The following is a 13,037-nucleotide window of genomic DNA, read 5'->3' as shown; positions in this document are numbered from 1 at the left end:
AGACGAGGGGGAGACGTTGACATTGTGCTTAAAAGCGCTGCCTAGCCCCACACGGCGCGTAACTCTCTCTCTGCAGGGTCTTGTTGGGGGCACTTGCTTTTGCACAGCAACACCATGGTGGGACTTCAGTCCCCGGGTACCCTCTTTGCTCCCGCCTATCCTGCCGACAGCTCATAGAACACCCTGGTGGGACCGCAACTCCCAGGGTGCAACCGGCATCATTCCTGCTGTAGCTGAAGAGTGGGAGGGGTTGACATTGCGCTCAAAAGCTCTGTCTCACTGGCCCTTGGCGAGGCTGGGCTGGGCCACTCCCCTTGGATTTACAAAAGAGAGCGACGGTAAGAAGAGCAGCTTTTTAAGTTTTCAACCTAAAGGCGATAATACATCAGGGGTACATTTGCAGTAATGGGTAAACAGAAGCTTACACTGACCTCCACTGGCTGTGGAAAGCCCGCAAGCAACAGTGTTCCAATAACAAATTATTTGAAAAGTGCCATAGGTTTAATCAATAATGAAATCATCCATGCGGAGGAGCGTCTTGCATCTACTAAAACAGCATTAAACGCAGCCCTAAAATGAACTAGGGACGATTTAGTGGCCTTAGAGACCAGTCTGAGTGGACCAGATATAGACAAGCATAGAGGAAATAGTCCATTGTGCCTCGAACCCACAAAAAAAGGGGCATGTCTCTCGACCCTACCACTGGCGATATCGGGTTTTGTCAAATAGTACTGATTTGGTTTCTCCCCATGCTAAAAAGAGTAAACAGACTAACATCAGCAAGTACAGTTACCAAAAACGAAACCAAAAAAAATAAATTGAAAAAGCTTTGTCCTGGGGCAGGGAAGGCACCAACAACAAACTATAACCAAGGCTTCGAAACTCTTTTTTAAAAACTATATGGGAAAATTGATACCATCAAAAGGAGATTAATGACTGAAATCAAATCAGTTAAATGTGAGGTTACTCAGCTAGTGAAATTGATTACAGATTTATTGTCCTCCGAAAAAAAATTGAGTGCTACCCCAAGTAAAGCCCCAGATAATAAGATCACTTCAGGGCATTACAGATAAGACCGCAACACAGCCCTTGACTAAGTGCACGGCCAAAGAAAGTGCAAACCACAACACATAGGAGAGATGAGCTTTGAAGGGGCTCACACACTTATTCACCGACCTAATCACAAAACTGTTTCACCATCTGGCAGAACCAGTTTTGTGAACGGCCAACAAGATAACAGCAAAAACAATTGCGCCCCTGCACAATGTCCAGGAATAAAGGGAGAGGATCTGTAGACTGGAATGAAGAACCTACCCCTGTGACTGTGAGAGGAGGTCTGCTCTTAGCAAAAGCTGAAGTGTGGGGGTGGGAGACACAGGGAGATTTTCAGGAGGTGTGCATACCACATGCTTTTCAGCCAAACAGGGATGCAAGGAATGACTTGTGCCTGGTCTTGGCGCATATGATATGAGGGGAAATGACTAGTGAAGTGGAAAGTATGTCTACCAAAATGCATCCCTCAAGACTCCCTGCAATTGAAACTGGAGGTCAATATGCACTCGTGAGTGGCAAAAATACCCACCTTAGGGGAGCCCCACAGGGCAAAGAGTCTCTGAACCACCTGTTGGTGAAGACTCCCCCAATTGTCAGCAGGTTGACTGTCGGCTCGCAAGTTCAGGGAGCTTGCTGGATGAGTGGCAAACAGCCAGATGCCCTGTCCTTGAGCCCAGACCCAAACTATCAGAGATTCTCAGCAGAGAAAATGAGACCCCATATTTCAGTGCTTGTTCACATATTGCATCGCAGTCATTTGTCTGTCAGGATCTGGAGAGATCAGCCACACAGGAAAGGCAGGAAGGCCAGGTGACCTGCTAGTGTTTGGAGACCATGGGCCTGTAATCTCCATATCCTTCAGAGGTGCTCCCCTCTATAGAGGCATCCATCATGACTGTGGCCCCTCTTGCTGGTAGGCAAAAGGATTTTCCACATGACAAGTTCTCTTCTACAACTCTCTTCTACAACTACCAAAAGAAGGCACCTAGGAAGCCCTCATATTCTAGCATGGCTAAGCGGCCAACATAATGCAGGACGCCAGGAACCTAGCAGGTGGAGAACCTTCAGTCCTGGGACTCAAGCCCCCCCCCCCACCGGAAACCCTGGAATCATATCTTGAATGTGCAGAATCCTCCAGGGAAAAAGCCTCAGATATCATATCTAGTACTAGGCCCTATAAACAGAAGATGCAAAGAGGACTCTAGTTGTGACTTGGGGAGATTGATGAAAAGGCAAAGTAGAAGAGCAGGCATGTGGTAGCATCCAACACAGCAGCTGGGGGTCTATTTTGTCCAGCTTTGGGCATACAGTGTCTCCCGACCTAAGCAGATGTGTCACAACCACACCCATCACTTTGATGAAGTCCCTGGAAGCTGATGTTACTCCAACTGGGAGGACTGCAAACTGGTAATAAGTGGAGGTTAGTACGGAATTCAGCAGCTCCTGTGTGGCTGCAGTATTGTATGTAGAAATACCAATCCTGCAAGTCGAACACTAGCCAGTCTTCCAATTCCGGTCCCAGAAGCACCTGGGCTAGTGACAGCATTTTGAATTTCTCACTGCAAAGGAAGGAATTTAAGATCCTGGGGTCCAGAATTGGACAGACCTCTATTCTTCTTGGAAAAAAGGATGTACTGGTTTTAATATCCTTGCCCAAATTCCTGCTCTGGGACTAACTCCACTGCCCCCTTCAGCAGAAATGTCACGATCTCCTCATGGAGAGTGAGAATGTAGTATTCCAATCAAAGGGATTGAGTTGAGGAATGTGGCGAATGGGGTCTGGGAGGGTCTTCATTCCCTGTATAATACCTGCAAGACTCAAGATACATCAAAATGTCCTTCAGATGGGAAGACACCCTTCCTTCCACCGTTTGTAAAGCTTTCTTCAAAGGGAAACTAAAGTAGCTTCCCAAGTGGTGCAAGGAGGAGTAGAATAAGAGCTACTGGGCATGCCTGCCCTTGGATTTGTCATGGCCCCTGAATTGCCGTCGTAGAACCAGGTTTGGCTCTTAGTTGGGCTGGGAGAGTTGGTGCTGGCCAAATCATAGCCCTTTGGAGTAACCACGAATCTTGCAGTATTGTTGGTGGAAGTCTTGGTTCGGAGATGCCAGATCAAGCAAACGAACCATGGGTCACCCCGTCGGAAATCTTTTGAGGGCAGTCAGCCTTTCTGCTAAAGAGGAGAAACCCATCAAAGGGTATATCTTTCAGATTTGTCTGGGCATCCCCAGAGAAAGCCACTGAATGAAGCCAGACATGCCTCCTCAGAGCCAAAAAGAATCCCATGGCCTGGCCTCTCAATTCACAGTGACCAGACCTGCTATGAGAATCTGCTTGACAGCATATGGTCTGTCCGGGACTACCTCCATGTGGTTATCCTTTAAGTGGCTCAGTACCACCATCTGCAGCATCTTCCACAGCACATAGGTGTATCTGGCCAATGAACAGGTGGCATTCATACAGAGAAAACTTTCTTCCCTATTATTTCCAGCTTTATGGACACCCTCTAGGAAAGTGGTACTAACAGGCTTACTGGTGAGGGATGGGTGGAAAGGAACTCCAGGTCCTCTCATGCCAGTCTATAGCAGCGAGTTGTTAGCCTATTCACTGCTGGAGCAGAATAGGGCTTGCCCTAGGCTGTCATGACTGGTTCCACGGGAATCACAGTCAAAAGATTTTATATGGCTTCTATCATTGCAAGGGGTCAGTAGATGGACTACTAGGGGAGCCATCTGCCATTGCCTGGATCCAGCTGGTGCTTTGAGCTTACCTTGTGGGGGACGTGTGGGGTCACACTGGTGCAGGGGAAGTACCTGTTCGCAGTGTCCTAGCCGGCGAGCCCACTGGATCCATGGGTCCACACGCCCATTAAGAGGGAACCAATACATTTCTGAACAGTGGTAGTATTGCCTTTGTAAAGGCAAAGTACTGAGGCATGTTGGCGCTATGCAGCGGGAATTCTAAATATGCTGGGAGGACATCCATTACCAGGACAAGAACAGACACTGGGGCCGGCCATATTCTTCAGCCAAGGTAATTTCCAATAATCCCAACTCAGAGGAGAAGTCTATGGGCAGAGAAGAGCATTGAAGAGACCCACCTCTGGAGTGAGACCATTTAATGTGGTGCTCTCTCCCTTGCGTCTCTTCCTATCTTTCTTCTTCTTGCCCTTAGAAGAGGGCGATGAATGACACTTTGACTTAGATCTGAAGTGCGAACTGTACAGAGGCCAGAGTTTATGGAGTGCTATAACCAAATTTGCATCCCACTCCTTGATGGCTTTTGTGTGCCTGAGGCAGCACTACTTGGATATCTAGTAGCAGTTGTGCTTCAGCACTAAGCACCACAAGCGGAGCAAATGTAGGTCTGATATGAAGATCTAAAACTGGACATTTCCATAGCACTGTAAAATAGGAAGGAATTTTGTGTAAACAAAAAATGTAAATGTAAATTTGATACATGTATAGCGCACTACTCACCCGCAAGGGTCTCAAGGCGCTTGTACGAATACCGCTGTGGAACCCATCCTGGCTTTCCCTGTGAGGCGTCCACTCCTGGGCACCCCCAAGGTGGAGGCCAGGCATCCTTAGCGTTGTGGGGGCCGTTGTGGAGATTAAGCAAGCTATTGCCCAGAGTTGCAGAGTGGGACTCCATGATTGGAATAGGCACAGAGGCGAGAATTATCAGGTCCGTGGAAATTTTGAGCCTAAGACCCACCGAGGCGGGGAATTGAACCCTGGCCCCGGGCTAGACCTCTGCATCAGGGTCTGCCGCTCTAATCATTGAGCCACACTTCTCCACTCATTGAGCCACACTAATGGAGAGCAATTCCTGATCTGCATCAAAGGGTGCAGAAAGTGATGCAAGGATCTTTGGGTGGCGATTAATGACTCCAGTGATGTCATGTCTGGGAACTAACCAATGCTGAAACAGAGCCAATGTTACCCACTGGCACAGGACAGTGATTACAAAAATTCTGGTTACAGTCTGTAGCCTGGGTATATTGAAAAGGTAAGGAATCTGCAGGCGCAAGTATCTTTCAGAATATCTTTAGAGAGATGACAGAAAGGGCACCACAGTGCCACTATCTCAAAGCACCAACGCTTGAAGTATGTGGGCCTCTTTCACTCAGTCCCTATAGCAGAACACAGACCGAGTGAAGAATGTGTGTAGGTTCAGCACAAGGCAGGGGGAATATAGATCTACTAGTATAGGAATTTGCTTAAGTAAGCTGCATGTAAGCACTGATACATAAAGTGTCCCTTACTTCAGATTCATCTGAATAATGAAAAGTATGAAATCAGTACCTATGCTCCAAACAGAGATCAGCCTAGTCATCATTCGTTGAACCAACTGGCTCAAATGCCGATCAAGGCGGTAGGTTGATAAATACTAAGAGAAAGGCAAGTGGGACTCATTCGATTTATGAGACACAGATTAGCAATGAATACTTGTTCTACTCCCGACTCCATTATCTCCATGTTACACTAGATGGTATACTTTGCAATGCAGGCCTGCGGCCCAAGCTGCTAAATGTTAAAATCTTTTGCAAGAAAATTTCATACCATAACCCATTAATGCTTACACGTAGATGGGGAAGGCTTCTAGCGATTATACTTAATTGGGGGTTGCAGACTAGTGCACTTAAAGATACCATGTTTTATAGCACGATTAGGGATGAAATAGATCACTATTTTAAGCAGAATGCCTGTCGGCATCTGATCCTTTGACAGAATAGGAGGCCTTCAAAGTAGTCAAATGGGGACAATAAAGACTGTTTTAGGAGTGAAAAAAGTGCTGGAAAGACCCAATAGGCAGCAGCCACATGACGACTAGAGAACCGGTGTGCTCTCAAGAGGACAATAATCAAGTCTTCCCCGATTTCTCTACCTATTTATACACAAATCACAACCATGATGTAGAGGATTACTTGTGGGTATGAAGCTAACATCACTATCGCCCCAATCAAGACATCTCAAATCAAAACTGCAACAAAAGAAATGGCAAAAGTGAAAACAAAGGGTTTTGGTGGAATTTTATCCTATATTTTAAGACTGTTTAGCGCCCAAGCTTGCTGCATTACGCTCAATAGTCTTAAAAGGGGACTCGCTACCTCCCTAACATTTGAGGCGCTGATTGTGATACTGCCAAAACACAGCAAAGGCGCACAAGATAGGGCAACCCATCGACTGGTATCGATTACAAAAGACTTAAAAGGTTCTAGCAAGCAGACATATCTTTTTACTGCCACAAATGGGCCATGTGGAACACAATGAATTTGTTCTGGGCAGAAATACCAACCATAATATTTATAAAGTATATAATTTATTGTGCACAGCTTTATCTCTCCCACACACTGCTATAGAAGTGTATTAGATGTGTAGAAAACGGGATACAATGAATTCAAAAGTCACGTTTAAGTGGTTTAGCCATGAGATGGGTATCCTTACTGTACACCAGCCCTAGTGCTAGCGTCAGAACAGGTCATGATATTTTAGCCTAATATGTGACCGAATTGGGGAACAGTCAGGGCGCCCCACTATCCCCAATATTTGCACTGGTCCAAGAACCCTTCTGGGATTTAGTTCTAAATTGAGATATACCCATGTGGTGGTTGGTGGCTTGGGTGGGTGTAGTTGGGTGAAGGTGGGTGCGCACTTCAAATGACTCCGCTCAATAAAAGGACTTGGCAGGCAAGACCCAAAATGCATGACACTTCAGAAATATGCACTAAAACTTCAATAAAAAACAAATGCGCACACAAGGAAGAGGGCGTTAAGCTATGACTTTGCTTTATTGGACACTGCGGCAAGGACCAGAGGACTCCCTTGAGAAATTAAGGAGTAAGTGGAGAGCAGATATATGCTCTGAAATTACTGAGGGAGACTGCGGGAGGATATTGACTAAAGCACCAAAAATATATAGGCACACATATTTTAAGCTCCTACAATATAGGTTAACAGACAGAACTTATCTGACGCATAGAAAGGTGAGTGAAATATACCTGCTGTTAGAATCAGTGTGCCCAAGATGAAGGATAGCAGAGGTAGTTTTTTTTCCACATAATTTGGTCATGCCAAGTGTTTGAGCTACTGGAATGGGGTCACCATGAGATGATGGTTAGGCCTAAGTCTCGGTAACCTGGAGATTTGTTTGCTGGAGTTGTTCCCTCCTAACCTGTTGACAAGAGCAGCTAGCAGCACCTGGCCATAATCCATGCAAAGTATCTAATAGCTTTCTCCTGGTAGAAAGTAGGGTCCTGCACACTGGGATAATGGGAGATAAATATGCATAAACAGGCTCACATAAAAAGTATCTGTTTGCATATAGAGGGTTAGGAAGAGCATAAGAAAACTTGACCTGGTACAGGAATGGGACGAGTTGTTGACTACATTGGTTGGGAATATGATTCAGGAGGAGCAGGTAGGACCCAAAGAGTCTGAGATATTGTAACGTTCAGTCAGGTAAAAACCCAGCCATGTGGAGGCAACCCCAGTGTAGGTAACTAATTGTTATTTTTGTGCACATAACAGCACGAATAGCTTCCTGCACAGATATGGTGGCACATCGCCACCACTCCAAGTCAACATGAGATTAAATACAAGCATACACGTTAATAAATACACATGCATAAATATTCTACGCATGTTCAACTGCATTCCTTAACAAATGTAAGGAATCTGTACACCATTACACATCCACATAAGTTTATGCTTAGGAAGTTGTTAAGAGCTGTTAGACCACTACCTTATGTCAATAGAGATGGTGAAGATGATGGTAATTGATGATAAAGAACATTGATCAGTATAGATGCTGATGCCATCACAAACTATGTGACTGTGGACTGTTCATATATGAAAATCATATGCTGTTTTCTGTACGTTATGATTAATGCTAATAAAATGTGTTGTAAAAAAACATGAAAGACTGTCCTTCCTTTTCCAACAAGGAGCGACTTTTCCCATAGACAAAATGATTTTTGTTTGGCTACTAACTTTGGTGCCATTTGACGAATCTTCAAACAAATGTTTAAAACTAGTTCTCCTGCAGCATGGAAAGTTTCAGTGTGATTTGTGAAGCGAGCAAAAAAAAAAAAAAAAGGTGTCCCCCAAAACGCTTTTATCCCTTCTATGGGGATTTTGTAGTTTTTAAACACGGCTAAAGCCCAAACCGCTGAACAGAATTACACCAGATTTGGCAGAAAGACAGATCTTGGTCCAGAAATAGCGCTTTTTATTTGGTGTAAATCGGTTCTGTAGTTTTAGAGATATTACAGGAAAAATACATTTGTATATCTAGGGACGCAAATTATTCACGGATCCACTCACAGGGGATCTGCAGACCCGTGCAAAATTCAAGGCCCTGATTGGCTAGCCACACCCTGACAGGAATGTTGCGACCGCCATTTCCTTTGTCGCTTGGCGCGTGTGAGGAAAAGAGTAAAGTGTGAAAACACATAAGGGGTCAGGATGCAAGTATCCTGACCCCCTGAGGGAGCCCTCATAGGCTAGAAATTGCCTAAAATATTTTTTGGGGGGCCGATTTTGTGGATCAGCAAAGCAGGTGCATGCAGAGAAGTTGGCTGAACAGCATGGCTGCAGGCCAGGTACGATGGCCAATCCCTAGCTGCACAAGGCCAAGCCCTGCAGCCAACCCCAGTCGTGTGCTGTGGTGGTGGTATTAGCGTACAGCAATTATATATTACTTTACATTAAAAAAATACAAATAAAAAAAATAATAATAATGTTACAGGGACTTATCGTTAGGTTCAAGTTTTACCTACACAAAGCTATAGAAATTCAGCAGTTATACTAATAGTCATACTTATCAGAATAAACGATAACCTGTGCCGTTAAGTAACTTTAGGCCACAAGTTCTAGTTTCTTAACATATGTATAACTATAAGAATAACTACAACTGCTGAATTTCTATGATTTTGTGTGGGCACAATGTGAGCCTAACTATAATGTCCCAGTAACCTTAGTTTTTTTCCAGTGAATTTGTATTTTTTTACAGAACGTAATATATAATTACCTTACGTGAATATATATATCTATATATGTGTGTGTGTGTATATATATATATATATATATATATATATATATATATATATACATACACACACACACATACATACCCACATACACACACACACACACACACCACCCAGGTTCCTGACCTATCCTCCCCCAACCTTAAAGCCCCAACAGTCTTTCTGCCTGCCTGGCCTACTGCACCCCATGGCAAGCAAGAGGACATTTGGATTCTTTTGGGCGTAGTTCTGACATATGGTCTAGCAGAGGGAGAGTAAATCCCAATTTTCTCTCACATGCCATGCTGAATGAGTGCACTATTCAGGCTCTGGGTTTGCTGTCAACCAAGGAACCCTACTAAACACATTTCTGAAAACTAGACAGTCAGGGAGTCCAGAATGGGGTGACTTGTGTGGATCTCTCAAAATGTTCCTACCTAAAATGCTGTGCAAACCTCAAACTTTGGCTAAAATTGCAAATTTTCCTCATTTCTGAGATGGAAACTTCAAGAATCTGAGTGGATCCACAAATCACCTATTACAGTGTTCCCACACTTCTCTCGATAAAAACAGTATGCTCACTTCCACTTGCTGGACTTGGAGGTAAAACGCAACACACAGATTTCAAATTTTTCCCATCGGAATCAACCAAATTTGGTGATGTGGGTAGTTGGGCCCGGTTCCAGGTGCCACCCTGGGAAACCTGCTAAACAATGACATTTCTCAAAATTAGACACCCAGGGAAGTCCAGGGTGATAATCCATGTATTTAACTGCGTTTTCTTACAGAGAATGCAAAGCAAACCTCAAACTTTGTCTAAAAGCATGAATTACTTTACTCACATTTCTGTGAGGGGAACTTATGGAATCTGCGGGGACCACAAAATTCCTACCATCTAACATTTGTCACAATAAAAACTGTACCCCACTTCTGCAGCTGGGCCTGGAAAATTAACTTTGGTATTCTTAGTACATCAAACCTTTTGTTGAAACCATTTGCAGGAAAAAAACAAAATGTTTTCTTGCACCGCATTTTTCCAACAAAAATAACATATTGCTATATTTTTGTCTGTTTTCTCAGTAGCACCTATGGGAATCCACAAATTAATAAGGTAATTCAGAATTCCCAAAGTGTGTGTGTGTGAGGGGGGAGGGCGTAGAAATTTGGTCTAGGTAGCTTGTGTGGAAAAAACGTTTGACGGCCCCAATCATCAAACAAAGGGCTCAGCTCTGCGGGAGGAAAAGCCTCAACAGCTATGGAGTTAAACATTTTATTTCTGTTCTGATCAACGATTGTGATTCAGTACAACCGAGAGGTTCAATTCTGACTGACTGCTACTCTTGTGACTCAAATATTTCAACACAAAAATCATACTTTTGGCATTACCTTGAAAAGCCTGCTTGATGAAATTTTCCAAGTTCTGTCTAATATATTCTCGAGCTTGATCCTCTAGGGCATCAGGAGCGAAATCATCTGTTGAAAAACAATATATATGGATTCACTTTGAAAAGCACTACCACACCCCCGTGGCTAGGTTTGCAATATATAAATAGCCAAAATCAGTAAACTAAGTAAATAAAAAGCAAAACTATAAATTGTACAATATGGATTGTATTGTATTCTTATATAAAGTACAATTCAGTAGATGTTTTGAAGATGATAAAACTGGAAGCATGTATGTGTAGATGAATTTGGTTCTCTATAAGCGACAGTGCAAAGGATAAAATTATGATTGGGAATAAAGAGATCATTTAAAATACATACTCTATGATATTTTCTTTGGTTTAAAAAACCTTTATGATACAGGAAAGGTCACAATCAAGTACATTTAAGAATTAGTTTTTTTTTGTTTTACTACAAAGTTTAGCAACACTGGAAACATCACAAATCTTCCATAATGCAATATTTTAGGTAATGGAGTCATACAGGAAACATCCGTAAAAACTAAATCTATTAGGTTCGCCACAGAGCTGTGAAGCAGGCAAGTCTGCCCAGTAACCGCCTCCCAGCTTCTCAGAAACTCTTTATCCTCACAGGTGAACACTGATGAAGAAACAATTTCAAGGTTTTGAAATAGGCAAGAAAGTGGGCTACATACCAATGATGATACATGCCCACAAACCAGCATCCCCTGGTATAACACATCTTCCCCTTTACGATTAACAAAAACAATTTCACATTAGAACCACAAAATATCCTGCTGATACATTTTATCCCTCAAATATGTACAAAGACAAGTAAAAAAATAAAAGAAAGATAACCTCACAGCTACTTAACAGGAACATGAGAATTTAATACCAGATAAACCTATACAGGCATAAGCATTCTAAATCTGCTAAAATTAATGTCGGCACAAAGTCTTGCAATTTGACCTGGGACGTTCTTCTGTTTAGTGGCCACTTTTACCTCGATAACTACACCATCCAAGATGGACCAGGCCCACAGCTGCTGTGTGAAGGCGTTATTTAAGGACACTCACTCTTCCGCAGTGCAGGACACTTCTGTATGGTGGTCGCTTTTAACTAAAGAACTACACCATCGGACGTGCAATAAGCCCACAGCTGCTGTGGAAGGCACTGTTTAAGGACATGCAGTCTCCAGCTGCGTGGGACGTTCTGGTCAGCACCTGGGCCAAGACGGGCCAATCTTAGCCCGTCCAAGCCTAACTGAAGCTGGGCTGGGTCAACCCCCTGACATCTAGTATCATTACCTGTAAGCACAAACCCAACTTATCTTCTTAATTTCACCCAAGGAAATTGATGATATATTAGCTTAATGTATCAACACCACCAGAAACAATGGGGAAATGGGAAAACACTCTGGGAAGTACCAGTAACAATAGTACCACTTCAGGTTTCAGCTCTATTATAAATTACATTTCTGGAGCAACAGGTCTGATAAATGAAGAGATTGTGAAGGAAAGAGTCGAAGCAATGCAATTTACAGTTACTGAGGTTTTTATTACAATTGGGGGGGGGGGGTGAGGTGGCTCCTTCTGATGGAAACACACTTCACAAAACGAGAACAATCCATGTTCTCAAAAGCCCCTCTGTCCCCGATTACAAGCTCCTCTTCAACTACTGTGCGACCTCCGTCAATTAAAAAGAAAATGGCACTGGTAAACGTTACTGGGCAGATGGAGATAATACAAGTAGGGGCTGTCCTCGAACCTTAAACACAGAGCCTAGGCTCCCAAATGAAAGACTTGGAGAATTATGTGAAGTCAGTCATGGTAGGGCTAAGCAAAATAGTCATGTTTGAAACTGCTGTAGCAAATATATTGTAGCTTTTAAAGAAACACATTAACATTATAAGTGTAAGTAAAACACAAAGCACACAAAAAGTCATTAATGAAAGTAGAAAAGTTAAGACAAGACAAAGCCCCTCTAGGGATAAACCAGAGAAGCCAGAACAGAGCTGCGCCCAGCCAAGGAATGTGAACTTGCAATGCTACCTCCCAAGACAAAATCATCCTAGTGAAACAAAACTGCAAGCCCAATTCTGCATGAAAAAGTACAGGCAATTGAACGTATGGGAAGGGTTTCAAGTATACGGCACGGAGTACTTGGGGATTCTAACTATTTGCCAGAAGACATCTTGCACCTTCCACCGTAAGCTACACCTTAGGTCTTCATAATAAAGCAGGTTCTTACTGTATGCCCTAAAACAAGGGAGCCCCAGTGATAGCTCAAAAACAAAACAGTCCATAAGGAAAGTCAAATGGATCGGAAATCCAACCAGGTGGACTGTGTTGTTTTGAATTTTTGACATACTCAGACAAATATATACTTTCAATCCTATGGAATATGCAACTTCATGGTGTCTGTCTTGGAGGCAGTGTTCAAGTGGTACTACTTGGCTTTTTTTTTATTTTTTTACATACCTGAACAATTTCTACAGGGACATATCAATTAGAAGGGAAGGGCCACCCGTAGCCACCATGGACAAAGTT

The 13,037-nt window shown here is 43.3% G+C and overlaps 1 protein-coding gene across 1 annotated transcript in view; it reads right to left on the bottom strand.

Annotated features, from left to right (window-relative positions):
• The window catches only part of TUT7 (terminal uridylyl transferase 7), a 1,376,479-nt gene that overhangs the window by 572,546 nt on the left and 790,896 nt on the right, over positions 1 to 13,037 (bottom strand). Inside the window, exon 14 of the mRNA XM_085632922.1 lies at positions 10,472 to 10,558. Coding sequence (XP_085489048.1) covers positions 10,472 to 10,558 — 87 coding nt within the window. The remainder of the gene's footprint in view (positions 1 to 10,471; positions 10,559 to 13,037) is intronic.

The sequence above is a fragment of the Triturus cristatus genome, chromosome 2_1 (assembly GCF_964204655.1).
Source record: "Triturus cristatus chromosome 2_1, aTriCri1.1, whole genome shotgun sequence".
Taxonomy (NCBI): domain Eukaryota; kingdom Metazoa; phylum Chordata; class Amphibia; order Caudata; family Salamandridae; genus Triturus; species Triturus cristatus.
Note: the sequence above shows the minus strand (reverse complement) of the source record. Positions and strands in the feature narration are given on the sequence as shown.